The sequence below is a fragment of the Bos indicus x Bos taurus genome, chromosome 11 (genome assembly GCF_003369695.1).
Source record: "Bos indicus x Bos taurus breed Angus x Brahman F1 hybrid chromosome 11, Bos_hybrid_MaternalHap_v2.0, whole genome shotgun sequence".
In the NCBI taxonomy this organism is placed as follows: Eukaryota; Metazoa; Chordata; class Mammalia; order Artiodactyla; family Bovidae; genus Bos; species Bos indicus x Bos taurus.
Genome location: NC_040086.1, coordinates 82279953 through 82297197, shown reverse-complemented (window position 1 = coordinate 82297197; position 17245 = coordinate 82279953). Strand labels below are relative to the sequence as shown.

The window sequence follows — 17245 nt, the reverse complement described above, 5'->3', positions numbered from 1 at the left end:
ATACATATATATGGAATCTAGAAAAATGGTATTGATGAATCTAGTAGCGTATGAATTTGTGGACACAGCGGGGGAAGGTGAGGGTGGGATGAATTGAGAAAGCAACACTGACTTATATACACTATCATGTGTAAAATTGTTATATGGGAACTTGCTAAATAACACAGGGAGCCCAGCCTGGTTCTCTGTGATAACCCAGAAGGGTGGGATGGGGGAAGGGGACGGAGGCGCAGGTGGGAAGGGATATACATACATACATATATATGTATTTATGACTGATTCAAGTTGTTGTACAGTAGAAACCAACATAAAATTGCAATTGGTGGAAACCAATTGAAAAACAAATAAAAAATTTTTAAAAAGAAGTCTGCTGCTACTGCTGCTAAGTCACTTCAGTCATGTCCGACTCTGTGAGACCGCACAGACGGCAGCCCACCAGGCTCCCCCGTCCCTGGGATTCTCCAGGCAAGAACACTGGAGTGGGTTGCCATTTCCTTCTCCAATGCATGAAAGGGAAAAGTGAAAGTGAAGTCGCTCAGTCGTGTCCAAAGTCTACCTGTATGTTAGTACTCACGTGTACTCCCGTTTCATAGGCGGCCAAGCCTGCAGGAGCAAAACCAGGTGCTGGAATTCCACCTCCCGGTGACTGGCCTCCAGCAGCTCCGTGAAGAGCTCACAACGCTTCTCTTCATCCTCGACGTCAGATACGTCCACCTGGGAAGGGAACACACACCTGAAACCCATGGCAAAGCCTCCTGGATTGCTTTCCAGAAAAACTCAAATTGGATTATTGGATTACATGCTCTTTCAGAAATGTTTACAAACTGTCAACAACGCCTAACTTTACTCCCCCAAAACCTTCAAAAGCTCTATGTTTTACCCAATTTCAAACATTTATGTTAAACCTTGCTTAGAATGAAGTCATAGGAAGGTTCTCCACATTCTTTACCAAATTAAATTCAAAAAAGTAAGTTTTCGTAGAACTGACTTATTTGCATTCAATGTATCTCATTTAAAAATACACTTCAGTTTCACGTGAGACTACAGCAGTTCATCATACTCAATGTCAGCCAATAAATTATCCTGCCATTGCTTCATACTGTGTAGAATATTTCTGTAATTGAAAATTCAAGATTTTATTAAAGCACATTTGGGGCTTTCCAGGTGGTTCAGTTGTAAAGACTCTGCCTGGCAACGTGGGAAGCGCAGGAGACAGGGGTCAATCCCTGGGTTGGGAAGATCCCCTGCAGGAGGGCATGGCAATCTACTTCAGTATTCTTGCCTAAAAAATCCCATGGACAGAGAAGTCTTGTGACATGACTGAGCAACTGAGCACACACAAAGCATATATGACAAGGAAATTTTTTGCTATAAATCAAAGTGTTGATAAAATATCTTTTATTCACAGCTCCATTTCTAAAGAAGTCTGTCAATTAAAAACTATTTTTTCCTCCCACTGAATAACCTAATAATACTTGTTTTACATTAAGGCAGTAATGTATTCCAACACCTCTGTGAAGAAAATACTTGCTCTTTTAAGCTAGAAAGCAGTTTTAAATATAAAGAAAGCCAAAAGCTGGTTCTACTGTTTTCTAGCCTCTCTTAAAACACATCCTCTGTATTTGGGTATGTTAGACTCAAGATGATACCTTGCAAGGATAATGAGAATGGATGTTACCTATGTATTTGCTAAACTGTCTGTACTAATGCATGTTCCCAAAATATTTGATTTGATGGTCATCCCAGCTCTGATCCCAAGCAGCTACCTGAAAAAGTTATACTATGAATTCTAAATTTTCACAAAAGTTGATACGTACCATGTAATTACTGCTAATTACTATGGAGAGTAACACAGTAACCAGTCAGATCCTTCAAAACCGGACTTAAAGCCCTGTGTCATTCTTGCATGGAGTTAACAACTAACAACCCCAAAACTTCCTCTAGTTTCTGAAATAATTTTACAATACAGTCAGTCAGTTGATCCTTATAACAGTCTTGTAAAGAGAACAACACAGGTATTACTAACCTCGATTTACAGATGAAGAAGCAGGCTTGTCTGTCCTGGTAACATGGCTAGCGAGTGGCAGAGCCAATATATAATTATGCTCAGATAAGGATGTTCTGAAACTAGAGGACTCGGTAAGCTAAAGAAGCTTTGAATTATTTAAATTAGTGGTCTAATTGGGAATTTGGCAACATTTTCTTGCCCATTTATAAAGAAATGTTAAAAAAAAAAAATCCTCTCAAAGTCAAAGCATCCATTTGTCATTACCTGACCTCGCCACCTGCAACTCCTCTCCAGCCTCGGGGCCTCGAGGGTGCTCTGTGTATTCATCGTGCCTTCTTCCACCTCAGGAACTTTGATCTCCTTCCACTGCCTGGCACATTCTTGCTTCAACACCTGCATGGCTCATTTCTTTTCTTCAAATCTCTCAAATGTCATCTTATCAGGGAATGCACTGCATAACTGTCCCTGATAAACTAGAGTTCGCCCACCCCATTTCTCTCCCTCGCTTAGATTCCTTCTTAGCACTTATAAGTTTGTGACATATAACGAAACTGAGAAAAGAGAAACATTTGTTTGCTGGTTTATCCCCACTACTTAAAATAATGCCTGATAGAGAATAAATGAACAGTAGTGATTAAGTGAAAGGCAAAGAAAGGGGAAAAGGAAAGATATACCCATTTGAATGCAGAGTTCCAAAGAATAACAAGGGGAGATAAGAAAGCCTTCCTCAGCGATCAAAGCAAAGAAACAGAGGAAAATAATAGAAAGGGAAAGTCTACAGATCTCTTCAAGAAAACCAGAGATACCAAGGGAACATTTCATGCAAAGATGGGCACAATAAAGGACAGAAACGGTATGGACCTAACAGAAGCAGCAGATACTAAGAAGAGGTGGCAAGAATTCAAAGAACAATACAAAAAAGTGACCCAGATAACCATACAGTGTCATCACTCGCCTAGAGCCAGACATTTTGGAGTGTGAAGTCAAGTGGGCTTTAGCATCACTACGAACAAAGCTAGTGGAGGTGATGGAATTCCAGCTAAGCTATTTAAAATCCTAAAAAAATGATGCTGTTAAAGTGTTGCACTCAATATGCCAGCAAATTTGTAAAACTCAGCAATGGCCACAGGACTGAAAAAGGTCAGTTTTCATTCCAATCCCAAAGAAAGGCAGTGTAAATGTTCAAACTACCGCACAATTGCACTCATGTCACATGCTAGCAAAGTAATGCTCAAAATTCTCCAAATGAGGCTTCAATGGTATGTGAACCAAGAACTTCCAGATGTTCAAGCTGGATTTAGAAAAGGCAGAAGAACAAGAGATCAAATTGCCAACATCCACTGGATCATAGAGAAAGCAAGAGAATTCCAGAAAAACATCTATTTCTGCTTCACTGACTATGCTAAGGCCTTTGATTGTGTGGATCACAACAAACTGTGGAAAATTCTTCAAGAGTTGGGAATACCAGACTACCTTATCTGGCTCCTGAGAAACCTTTATGCAGATCAAGTAGCAACAGTTAGAACCAGACATGGAACAATGGACTGGATAAAAATTGGGAAAGGAGTACATCAAGGTTGTATATTGTCACCCTGCTTATTTAACTTATATGCAGAGTACATCATGTGAAATGCTGGGCTGGATGAAGCCCAAGCTGGAATCAAGATTACCAGGAGAAATATCAATAACCTCAGATATGCAGAGGACACCACCCTTACGGTAGAAAGCAAAGAGGAACTAAAGAGCCTCTTGATGAAAGAGAAAGAGGAGAGTAAAAAGCTGGCTTAAAACTCAACAACATTCAAAAAACTAAGATCATGGTATCCCATCCCATCGCTTCATGGCCAATAGATAGGGAAACAATGGAAACAGTGAGAGATTATTTTCTTGGGCTCCAAAATCACTGTAGGTGGTGACTGCAGCCGTGAAATTAAAAGATGCTTGCTCCTTCACAGAAAAGCTCTGACCAACCTAGACAGCATATTAAAAGCCAGAGACATTACTTTGCCAACACAGGTGCATCTAGTCAAAGCTAAGGTTTTTCCAATAGTCATGTATGGATGTGAGAGTTTGACCATAAAGGAGGCTGAGAGATGAAGAATTGATGCTTTTGAACTGTGGTGTTGGATAAGACTCTGAGAATCCCTTAGACTGCAAGGAGATCAAACCAGACAATCCTAAAGGAAATCAACCCTGACTATTCACTGGAAGGACTGATGCTAAAGCTCCAATACTTTGGCCACCTGATGCAAAGAGCTGACTCATTAGAAAAGACCCTGATGCTGGGGATTATTGAAAGCAGGAGGAGAAGGAGTCGACAGAGGATGAGATGGTTGGATGGCATCACTGACTTGATAGACCTAAGTTTGAGCAAGCTCAGGGAGATCGTGATGGACAGGGGGGCTGGCATGCTGCAGTCAATGGGGTTGCAAAGAGTCTGACATGACTGAGTGACCAAATGAAGAACAACAACTGATTAAGAGAATGAATGAATGAGCAGACATACAAATAAATGATTATAATTTATAAAATATTGCAACATAGAATGATATTAAATATTCATGGAGTTATCATAAATTTTCGGCTGTTCTTTTTTTTTTTTTGATTGGAGATAGACATAAGGTGTTTTGTTTTGTTTTGTTTTAAATAAAAAGATCCCACCAAAAAGGAAATCACTAAAAAATACCAGAAGTGAAGTGAAGTTGCTCAGTCATGTCTGACTCTTTGTGACCCCATGGGCTGTAGCCTACCAGGCTCCTCAGTCCATGGAATTTTCCAGGCAAGAGTACTGGAGTGGGTTGCCATTGACTTCTCCAGGGGATCTTCCCAACCCAGGGATCGAACCTGGGTCTCCTGCATTGCAGGCAGATGCTGTACCATCTGAGCCACCAGGAAAGATTAAAAATACCAGAGGTGGCACGTTTATTGACATTATGTTTCAACCGATGATGCCTTGTGGTTAGCCGCGTAATTTCTGTAAGGTCCCTTGTTTTGTTTCTAGGGTCCAAAAATCCCCATTGAGAAGTTCTAAGTAGATGTCTGGAGGTCTGCAGCAGGGAAAAGGGTCGGTAAATGCTGCCCTCTTCCTTCTGATTTATTATCTGGGTTTATTTGTAGAGAAGCTTTTGTGCTTAAAAAAATTTTAAAACAATTGAATTATAAATCTCCCAACAGTGCCAATATTCCAGTTCCTAAAATTAAGTGCAGTATAATTAATAATAAGACAGTTCTTTACAATAAATGCAGAGTCATACCAAGAAAATGAAGAGATTAGGAAAAAATGATTCATGTTTTCAATATCATTTAGATTGATTTCTTTTTAGAAATTGTAATAGCTTATAAATATCTGGAGCATGAACTGTATCATAAAGGAAGGAAAGAAAAGAAACTATAAATTAGACCTTTCTATGTTTGCTTTTATACTAGTGTGCAAATATTAGTTTCCATTTTTAAAAATGTGTGTGGTAATAAGTTTCTTTGTATAATGCCTTCCTCACATGTACACAGACATTTTAAGGGTAACATAATTTCAATTAGTAAAGACATTTTAAGGGTAAAATAATTTCAATTAGTAACTTGTTTCTTGGAGCATTGAAACCCATGTCTAAAATATAAATGTGAAAAATACAGTAACAAATCATCCATTTTGTGTACACACACTTGCACACTCCCTGATTATCATAAAGGATGCCAAATTGTTATTTAGCTCTAAAAAGCAGTTTTAAATTCAATCACTGTAGCTACAAAAGCTTTACCTTATATGAGACTAATATGGGACTAAAACTGGACTGGAACACATGTTTTCTTAAGATATGATAAATAACATACTTTGTTGGATAATCACTGTTTAGTTGCTACATTGTGTCTGACTCTTAGCAACCCCATGGACCACAGCACACCAGGCTTCCTTGTCTTTCACTATCTTCTGGTGTTTGCTCAAACTCACATCCATTGATGCCCTCCAGCCATCACATCCCTCTGTCACCCCCTTCTCCTGCCCTCAGTCTTAACCAGGATGAGGGTCTTTTCTAATGAGTTGGCTCTTTGTATCAGGTGGCCAAAGTATTGGAGCTTCAGCATTAGTCCTTCCAATGAATATTCAGTTTATTTCCTTTAGGACTGACTGGTTTTATCTCCGTACAGTCCAAGGGACTCTCAAGAGCCTTCTTCAGCACTACAGTTCAAAAGCATCAATTCTCTGGTGCTCAGCCTTCTTTATGGTCCAACTCTCACATCCATACATGACTACTGGAAAAAACATAGCTGTTGGCAAACTGATGTCTTTGATTTTTAATACGCTGTCTAGGTTTGTCATAGCTTTCCATCCAAGGAGCAAGCGTCTTTTAATTTCATGGCTGCAGTCACCATCCACAGTGATTTTGGAGCCCAAGAAAATAAAATCTGTGACTGTTTTCATTTTTTCCCCTTCAATTAGCCATGAAGTGATGTGACCAGATTCCATGATCTTACACAAACTGTGGAAAATTCTTAAAGAGATGGGAATACCAGACCACCTGACCTGCCTCCTGAGAAATCTATATGCAGGTCAAGAAGCAACAGTTAGAACTGGACATGGAACAACAGACTGGCTCCAAATCAGGAAACGTCAAGGCTGTATATTGTCACCCTGCTTATTTAACTTATATGGACAGTACATCATGAGAAACGCTGGACTGGAAGAAGCACAAGCTGGAATCAAGATTGCCAGGAGAAATATCAATAACCTCAGATATGCAGATGACACCACCCTTATGGCAGAAAGTAAAGAAGAACTAAAAAGCCTCTTGATGAAAGTGAAAGAGGAGAGTGAAAGAGCTGGCTTAAAATTCAACATTCAGAAAACTAAGATCATGGCATCTGGTCCCAACACTTCATGGCCAATAGATGGGAAAACAGTAGAAACAGTGACAGACTTTATCTTTTTGGGCTCCAAAATTACTGCAGTTGGTAACTGCAGCCATGAAATTAAAAGATGCTTGCTCCTTCAAAGAAAAGCTCTGACCAACCTAGACAGCATATTAAAAAAGCAGAGACATTACTTTGCCAATAAAGGTCCGTCTAGTCAAAGCTATGGTTTTTCCAGTAGTCATGTATGGATGGAAGATTTCTAAAGAAAGCTGAGCGCCGAAGAATTGATGCTTCTGAACTGTGGTGTTGGAGAAGACTCTTGAGAGTCCCTTGGACTGCAAGGAAATCAAACCAGACAATCCTAAAGGAAATCAGTCCTGAATATTCATTGGAAGGACTGATGCTGAAGCTGAAACTCCAAGACTTTGACCACCTGATGTGAAAAGCTGACTCATTGGAAAAGGCCCTGATGCTGGGAAAGACTGAGGGAGGGAGGAGAAGGGGACGACAGAGGATGAGATGGTTGGATGGCATCACCGACTCAATGGACATGAGTTTGAGTAAGCTCCAGGAGTTGGTGACGGACAGGGAAGCCTGACATGCTGCAGTCCATGGGGTCGCAAAGAGTCAGACACAACTGAGTGACTGAACTGAAGTGACCGGATGCCCATCATCTTCATTTTTTGAATCTTGGGTTTATGCCAGCTTTTTCACTCTCCTTTTTCACCCTCATCAGAAGGGTCTTTAGTTCCTCTTCGCTTTTGGCCATTAGAGTGGTATCATCTGCATGTCTGAGGTTGTTGATATTTCTTCCAGCAATCTTTATTCCAGCTTGTGATTCAACCAGCCCGGTATACTTTGATATATACATTAATCTAGGATTTGTATCCACATATTAAACTACCTAAGTTTATCAAAACTTACCAAAATAATATGTTTATCTTGTTCATAATGCCCTAATAAGGCTTTAAAAATAAATTCTTATAACTAAAATGCAAAATAAATTTTTGTATAAAGAAATATAAAAGAGAAATGTGCAAGAAACTTCCAGCCTGGACAAAATGGCTTTGACCCATTTTTCCCTAATCCTCTCTGCTAAGCACAACTAATAACCATGAAAATACTTAAAGAGACACCAAAAGAGAACTCATATACATGATAAAAAGAAAGCAAACTAGTTTGGAATCCCAGGACTGGAGGAACAACACAACAGAAGCAAGCCACTCAGACCCAATGTTTCCTGAGTCCTGACCTAGAAGTGGAAGACATCCCGGGGAAGGTCATTTCTCATCAGAATTCCAGAAGAAAGGGAGAAAGTACAGCTGAAAGAGTATTTTAAGAAATATGTAAAAATCAGGAGAGGAAGTACTGCTCCAAGACAACAAAAGTTAAAGCAAACACATCTCAGAGGCTTGCAGTGGCTATGAGAGCACATAATTTATATCAGTATCATGGGGATTAAAACTCCCTAAAAACAAGGCTCCTGGCTGAGTATGAATGTGGACCTATGAAATAATCAGATTTTCTCTTTTCTGGGAAGTACTGCAGTCTGTATTGAAATATATATTCCTAGTATCTAAATATATTCCATAAAAGTCTAAGTACAGAGAACTGACTTCAGTGACCAAATAGCTGCAATATGATATGACTATAGAACCTATGTTAATAGCGAGGAAAAACTGTAGGTGGGTATCAAATGCTCCATAAGAACTTCGTAACAGACTTCATAACATACTATATAAGGAGACTCTAAAACAAACAATAAAGGGAAATTCAACTAAACGACCAGCTTTAAAATAGTGCTGGAAAAGTCAAAGTAACACAGAAAAATGTTTATTTTGGAGGCATTCCTGGACCTTTCTGAGGCTTAAGGTCCTCTTCCATAAAATGGAGATACGTATGTCTATGACGGTTGTGAATATTAAATAAAAGGTATGGATAAGATAGCCAGCAAGAGGCTGGCACATGGTGGGCACACAATAGACGGCAGGCATTATTCATATTATCACCTCCATAATATGCTGTATATAAAAAGGCAGAAGTGTGTGCTATGATTTCTTCTAACAAGAATTACGCCTACAGATTAGGCAGGACAGAAAAAGTACATGAAGAAATACGGCTATTTTAGGATAATGGAATCTTGGGTTAACTTTTATCTCTTTTTAAAATTTTGCTTATTTGTGCAATAGTTAATGTATTTGGAATGACTCTTAAGCGTGCTTTGCATAGAAAAGTAAAAATAAAATTGAGAGAATTGCTATTTTTTTCCTACACTTAGTTTCATCCTGTCCTTTTTTCTCCAGTGAAAACCAAAGTGACATATATTTCTTTTAACACTTCTGTCCCTTCCCTTTTGGGCAGGGGGTGAAAATGTCCCCAATTTTACAGGCATTGTAGAGCTGGTAACAACTCCACACTGACACCACTAACCAAATATCACAGGATTTTAAAGGGTAAAATTCAAGTGTGACTCAAACATAAGAATACCTCTTTCCCTATTGTCTCTGAAAGTGATGTTTTTCTCTTCATTGAATTGGGTGACTTGAGCCCTTGCGGTAAGTCATTTGTCAAGTAGCTGCAGCTCCTTATCAGACATGGAGTCACTGTCCTTGAAAAAGTGGACTGAGCCACGAATTCTCAGATGAGAACAGCTTTAACTTTAAATTTCTCTGTGGCTGCTTGAAGATGAACGTGACTATCTTAAACTGAGACACCTTTCCTGAAATCTGCACCCTCCTATAGGCAACGGTAGCAGCTTAATCTTCAGATATTTGTGAATACGAAATAGGTATTAATGCTTATGAAAGTACTTTATCAACAGAAAAAATCAGCAACATGTAGAGGATTATTATTGATAGTAGGCTTATTCATCACTGTATACTATCTTCCATGTGAGTTTATGAGCTACTAGACTGGTTCTAAAAGGCTCATATGATGACATCCAAGGCTCTGTGCAAGTCCTCTCAGGAACACAGAAGTCAGACCGAACCGGGTGTGTACACAGGGCTTCAAAACACAAAACAAATAAACAAAAAAATCCCTACTTCAACAGATATGTAGAAATATGAAAAGGTGACAGAAATGACTTCTAGAAGACTAGATTCCTGTCTGTTACACCTACTACTTTTTTTTAAGTTTATTCCATTTTTTTTCATCAATATTGAAGTATAGTTGACTTACAATGCTATGTTAGTTTCAAGTGTACAGCCAAGTGATTCAGTTGTACATGTACATGTATCTATTCTTCTTCAGATTCTGTTCCCACATAGGGTATTACAGAATACTGAGCAGAGTTCCCTGTGCTGTATATATGACGGGTCCTTGTTGGTTACCTACTTTATATACAGTAGTGTGTATATGTTAATCCCAAATTAGGAGTGTGGGATTAACAACTACTCCTTTTGTAAGATTCCAGGTGGCCAACACTACCTGTTGTGTTCATTGGATCAAATGTGCATCTCTGCGGAAGGGAAGTCAAATATTCAGAAGACCAAAAGGTCCCAGGCTGTTGAACGAGCTGTTGAAACTAGTCATAAACTGTCAGACTACCCCACACTAATCTAAGCAGTACTTAGGCCAGTGTCTGGTACACAATAAGTACTCAATGAAGAAAGAAAGAAAGTGAAGTCGCTCAGTCATGTCCGACTCTTTGCGACCCCATGGACTGCAGCCTACCAGGCTCCTCTGTCCATGGGATTCTTCAGGCAAGAATACTGCAGTGGGTAGCTGTTCACTCTACCAGGGGATCTTCCCAACCCAGGTTTCCTGCACTATGGGCAGATTCTTTACCATCTGAGCTACCAGGGAAGCTGATTAATTACTGTAATTGATATTTATTATTAGATAAAAGAATATAAACCACATTAATCATGATTATGCCTATTTCTGAGTATTGAAGTTTTATTAATAGAAAATATGAAATTGTGGAAATAAGACTAAAGTTGAAATACTGAAAGTAGGATAGCTATCTTCTAGTCAATTCTCTCATTTCTATGGCAGAGAACTGTAGAATAGATGCAGCTATAGAGAGAATTTCGTAACTACTATATCTTGCACTGTTTGTAATAAAGGCAAAATGTGTTGCTGAGACAGCCTGAGGGTTCAAACAATGTTCCCAAACCCAAATGGAGGGAAGAGTGTCTACCACAGGAAGGGTGTCCTGATCAGCAATAAACAAGTGAGACCCTGATTTACTTCCTACCTTTGCCTCTGCTCTTGAGCACACACATTTAGCCTCTGCTTCTCTCCGAAGGTATATTAGGGAAATGAGTGTCTTTTTGTGAACTGCTCAAGAATAAAGGGTCCTCAATCGCCATTAAAAAGTCCCTGCTAGTGTGTGGCAAACACATCCTTAGGATGGAGAGGGAACCCAATGACAGAATTAAGTTCCCAAGGGTTTTCCAGATGCTTGGAGTTGTATGTGGGGTGCACAAACACAGAAATATACAGAAGAAGCTGGCGACTGCACTTATGAGCCATGTTCTCCAGCTACTTATTTTACTGTATCTCTAAAACTAGAAATGACACAATAAAGCATTCCATGATCCCTCTCCATAAGTGAGTGCTGCTGTAACTTCAATACATAATACACATTTTTGGGTGGCTAAATATAATACTTAATAACAACATCTTTCAAATGAGATATATGAAAGGGGAAATACTTTGTTTTAAAATAATAAGAAAGATTTTGCCTTATAAACTTTTTCTTTAGGACAAATAATCAATCACTCCAATATGAGCCTCTAGAAGTACAGGCTTACTTTAAAGAACTGCTATACAAGCGAAATTTTTAAGGCCAGACTTTGTTTTTTAGTGAAAGCTGATAAAGTAGTAATAGACTAATTCATGGAGCCAGATATGCTTTCGCTGTAGTCTGTCACTAGACTCAGATGGAATACTGGCCCTGTGTCTTAATAGCTCTGTGATCAGGTGAAAATATCCCACCAAGCCTTGGTGTTTTCATTTGTAAAAATAAAGTAATAATACCTAACCTATCAGGGTATTTTGAGAATAATATAACATAATATATAACATAATACAGGACAATACATATAGAGACACACACACCTGAATAGGTATCTAACACTGAGTTAACACAGAGCTATTATGGTGGCAACAGTATTGGTAGTTCATAATAATGAATACCTAATACATAAAAATAAATAGTAATACATCATTCTGCTATGTTTTAGCAAAGATACTGTAAAGACTCCTTAACTACTCTGTGCTTATTTGCTCATGCATTGAATGGAATTATAATAAAACCTCCATCAAAGGGTTATTATGAGGTTTCAGTGATAAAATACACATACAGAGCCTAATGGTCAATTCACAAACATTCCTATAAAACATGAAAACTGACAGCACATAAGCATCTTCTCAACTTAAGTAAAAACAGATTTCTGCTAGAACATTCAGAGCTTTCATCTTGAATCTATTTTTTATTACAGCTAGAAACTATGCAGAGAGTTATGCAAAGACGAAAATGGTGGCCACTGAGTTATGTGGGCGCCTAGATATTCTATACGTAGAATGCCCGCATATCCTCCAAAACGAAAAGAACAAGAATAAAACCGGTATATTCAGTATAATTATAGGTCGGGAATGTCTAAACTTCAAAACATCACAAGTGAAAACGAAAAAAAAACACCAAATTCCAAAGAATGATCTCTCACAGTCCATGTAAATGTTTCACATATTCAAAAAGTACATCCATATTTGAAATAAATAAGAACGGGGACAACCATACAAACAGAAATAAAATTAATCTATCAGTACTATAAGTGAATAAGCTAATCACTCTGGAGGTGGTGTGTGTATGTGAAAAAGAGAAAGAGAGAGACATAATCTTGAAAAAAGAGTAAGTACTTTTAACTCTAAGGCTAAACACAAACGGAGCTCTACACAAATATTCTATCTAGTAAGTTGGTTGGAATTTCCATTACTACTTCATCTGTTCCTGGGATTAAACAAATAAATGCACTATGGATAAGGAGAGTCAAGTTTCTCACTGACAGAGAAAGGAGTTTATAAACAGGGAAAAAGAAAAGACTAGAATTAACTGGATTGGCACTAGAAGTATCAACACGAATTCATGGTCTTAAAAGTGAATACAAATAGATATAAAAAGAGATGTAGACTTACATGTGCTCTGTCCCCTTAGAGCATCTAAAAGCCACACCACCAAATCAATCACTATACCTAGTACTCCAGTCTCGGCTTCTAAATACCATTCTTTATTAAAAAAAAAAAAAAGTCAGTGATTTAATGATGGATGTGAGTAGGCAAAGTGTAAGAGGGTTTCAAACATTTGTGTACAAAAAGTGATGGAATGGGCACAAGTGAAAATGATCCAGGAGAAAACTCGAAAGGTTCCCAGTGGCTAAATCTGAGATAACTGGAGCAAAAAATGAAAACAGTGATAGTAATAGATTACAACCATAGGACAAAATGAGAATCCTTGAGTAGTGATATAAATAAATAAATGAATAAATAATATAAGGGGAGAACAAATGATAAAAAAAAAATACCGTTTGGGGAATACCATAGTGATCATTAACTCAGGCAATAATCATCAATGTGTGCTAAAATTAACTGGTGAAAATGTGATGAGAAAGTGTTTACACAATCTCAAAGTACCTCACCACAAGACATTTATTAACCCCAAAGGGAAAAAGATAATTTCACAGAGAAGAAACATGGCTGATACCACCTCAATCAAGTGATGCAAATGAACACTACTGGTAAAAGAACACGTAAGTACCGTGGGTCTCCCAAGATAATGTACTGGGAAGGAGCCAACGTCACTTCTGTGGTACTCCCACCAAAAATGTGCAACTTGCATACACGAACAAAACTCAGACAAAGTCAAATTTAGTGACCTTTCACAAAATAATTGTCCAGTGTTTTTAAAAATTTCAAGGTCATAAAAGGGGGAAGAAAAGAATGAGAAATTGTTTTAGATTACAGGACAGTAAGGAGACACAGCATTAGGTGCAATGTGTGACCTGCACGGGATGTGGACCAAGTGGGACGGCTGACAAAATCTGAATGACGTGTAAATTCAACAAGGTATTGCATCAGTGTTAGCTGTGGTCATCTGAGATGGTAATATTTGGTGAAGCTGCATGAAAAGTATGTAAAATTTTTTGTAAAATTTACATAATTTTTTCAGTAAGTCAATGAAAAGTCAAACAAAATAACAAAAGTTATGTTCGGCGACCTCATATCCCTACCACCCTCCAGTATTCAAACACTTGTATTTTCCTGCCTTTTCCCTCCACTTTTCCTTCTAACCCACTGGAAGGATGAAGAGACAACAGAGGCAAAACCCATTAGGAGCACAACCACTCAGGCCATCACACCTCTAAGCAAAGGACACTTGGCTGTAAACTGTCCCACTACAAATTAGGCCAACTGGGACCTGAGCTGACCCCAGGAGAAGGCCCTGAGACGGAATCAAAGCCATCCCATCCAGTGGTGATTACTAAACTCAAGTCCACTTCCCAAGAGGTGGTTGCTGGTGAACTCAGACTCACACGAGGCTATGAGGACAGTCTGCCTGTGTGACAGGATAGACAGGATGCCCTATCTCACCCCACCCCAGAAAAGAAAGTGCTGTTGAGAATTAAAACATACTACCGACATAGCCCTGAACTTGGGGTCTTTCTCCATAAGTTCTCCATAATTTTCTTGCTCCATAATCCACAGGATTTCTCCTGTGTTTCCCAGCTAATTACAGAGCATCATTTCCTCCCTGGTAACTTCAGCAGAAATTGAAGGGGCACTGGGCTCGTGTCTCACTTCTGTACCCAAGCAGTCACTGAGTACACACCTCTTGCCTCCAGACCATACACCCAACTGTGCTGAGTTCAGGTCAAGAATCCTCTCCTTAGAGCAGTCTTCCTGCCCCAAGACAGGACGGCGACCTGCCCTCCCGAGCCCCACGCACTGTGCAGACTTCAATCACAGCACCCATGCACTCAGGGTATTAGCTTTGTTTACAAATCTACGTTCTCCACCAGATTGGAGCCCTCACACCAACAGGATCTATCTACCTGGACTGGAGTAGGAGCTCTGCATGAATGATTCATTTAACTCTCACAGCATTTATCTATTATTCCCATTTTACACACGAGGAAACTGAGGTTGTAAAAGGGTCAGTAACTGTTTCACAGAGCTACTGAGTGATGAAGCTGGGACTGGAAAGCAGGTCTACACAGTGAAAGGCCTAAATGTTTTTCATACTACTTGCTTTATCTATCTCCAGAGCATAGCACAGTGAATGGTGCACAATCTATGTTTGGAGACTCTCCAATGAATATTTCACATGATGTCTGGTTCAAACAATAGTAGTCATGGCATTTTTCAGAATTTTAGCTAGCAGCAGTTAACATACACAATGCGGTGTACTGAGAGAGCGAAAAACGCTAAAAAGATGAAGCGATGCTTTCTGTGCTCCGAATCAAACTCCTGGTTCTTCACACCTAATCACCTTCTATCCACACAGAGTGACTGTGGGAAGAGAAAGGGACAACACAGTAACAACCAAAGACAACACGAATGTTACTGCTCAATGTATCCCCCTGGCAAATAGGAAGAAGAGCAGTACAAGGGCCTCTGGATCACAAGGATCTATTGCTCACAAGCTGGGTAGGTCATGTGACCTCATCTTCTAAGTCACGTGATTTTATCTAAACCAGAGCAAATGGTAACTACTTTCCAAGGTCGTTTTAAAGCTGAGCTGCAGGGACGTGCACTTTAGGAGACATTCCACAGTCCCTTCTTCTTCCCCAAGGATGCCAGTGACCAGAGGGTAAAATTAAGAGGAAGAACCCATTATTCTTAAGGAGGGACCTTCTCAAGGTCTCCAAACATCTGCAGAACCCAGTAACACGGATGCTTGCTCAACTTTAGTCATTTTAGGGAAAAGGGCACATCGATCTCTCACTCATATCTGGACAGACACACTTAGGATTTGTTTGCTTCCACATGAGAAGCAACTGGCTGATCAGAAATCACTGTCAGCAAAACATGGCAAATTAATACAAAATAGTTTCCATCTAAAAGCACCAGGCCACTCTGCAAGGAAACACTTCCATTATTCCAAGCAGATCATTTTATTTGCATATAAGGGTGCAACAGCATGGTCTAATCATTCATGGCAAGAACACTGGACTGAATATCAGGATTCCCGGCCTTGCCACTTTAAAGGTGACCTTGGACAGGGCTTTCAAGATTTAATATTCATTAATTCAACAAATGTTTACTGTCTGTAGGTTCCCTGTTAACATGGAATTTGTATTCTAATGGAAGAAAAAAGACATCACATAATAGACAAGCAGATAAGCAGGAGGAAGTTAGCAGATAGTGGTAAGTGATTAGAAGAGAAAAAAAAAAAAAAATCTCACAAAATAGGTTGTGACCGGATGTAGTCATTTTGGAAATGATGACATTTATGCTAAAATCTGAGGACGTGACTTCTTCATTTCTGGACATCCTTCTCTATAAAATATGACTCTTGAACAAGGGTGCTTTCAAACATGTCTTCTAGTTCTAGGATTGTGATTTCACACCTCTTAGAGATACACTTATGTGAATACATATTTTTAACATCAAATAATAGCCTATGTTTGATTAAGAGAATTATTTATGACAATGAGTCCTAGCTTTGAACACACTTAAGGTTACAGTAAATCTTTTGTATGGAACTAAATAAACCTTTGCACACATAACTCTTCCTTCCTATTGATCTTTGTCTGAGTTCTGACAAAAAAATGAGTATTTTGTTTATGTTTCAGCAAATGTCACCAAGTTGGCCTCTGACCAGAAGGACTAATATGTCCTTCTATGTATACATGAATTTGTAATGAGGTTGAAAATTGTCTTAAACTCATTTTTCTGTTGATTACTTATAACCACAAATTCAGACTGAAATTTTACAATGTTCTTTTTTTAGGTGAATTTTTTTTTTTTTTTTTTTTTACATAAAACCAGAAAAAAATTTGAGGTGATGGGATATGGAATTTTTTAAGGAAACATCAGTATTTTGACCCATATTTTTCATGCACCAGTTAACTAGAAAATTACAAAACCTGAAAAACTCAAGACAATTTGTACCAAGAGAATTAACACAGTCCATTCTCCCCCTCCCCCTGTTAAGCTTCTCCCTACCCTCCTCCTGCCTCCCTGTTGCCCTCCACGCTGGGACACATTTCTGGGGTGGAAAGGAAGGCCTCTCATGCTGTTGAAAATTGAGGGCCTCTGAATTTTTAATTCTGTTAACTAATCATTAGAAAAGTAGAAATCGCTGTCTCTCTGAGAACCATGAGATAGCAGGCTACACAGACTGTGTACTGAATTTTGCAGGAGCTGGCTGGTTTCCTGGCA

At 38.9% G+C, this 17245-nt stretch overlaps 1 protein-coding gene across 2 annotated transcripts in view; it reads right to left on the bottom strand.

Annotated features, from left to right (window-relative positions):
• NBAS (neuroblastoma amplified sequence) overlaps positions 1-17245 on the bottom strand; it is a 330907-nt gene that overhangs the window by 22785 nt on the left and 290877 nt on the right. For both annotated transcript variants that reach the window (XM_027556036.1, XM_027556037.1), the window contains one exon: positions 575-714. In XM_027556036.1, the coding sequence (XP_027411837.1) occupies positions 575-714 (140 nt within the window). The remainder of the gene's footprint in view (positions 1-574; positions 715-17245) is intronic.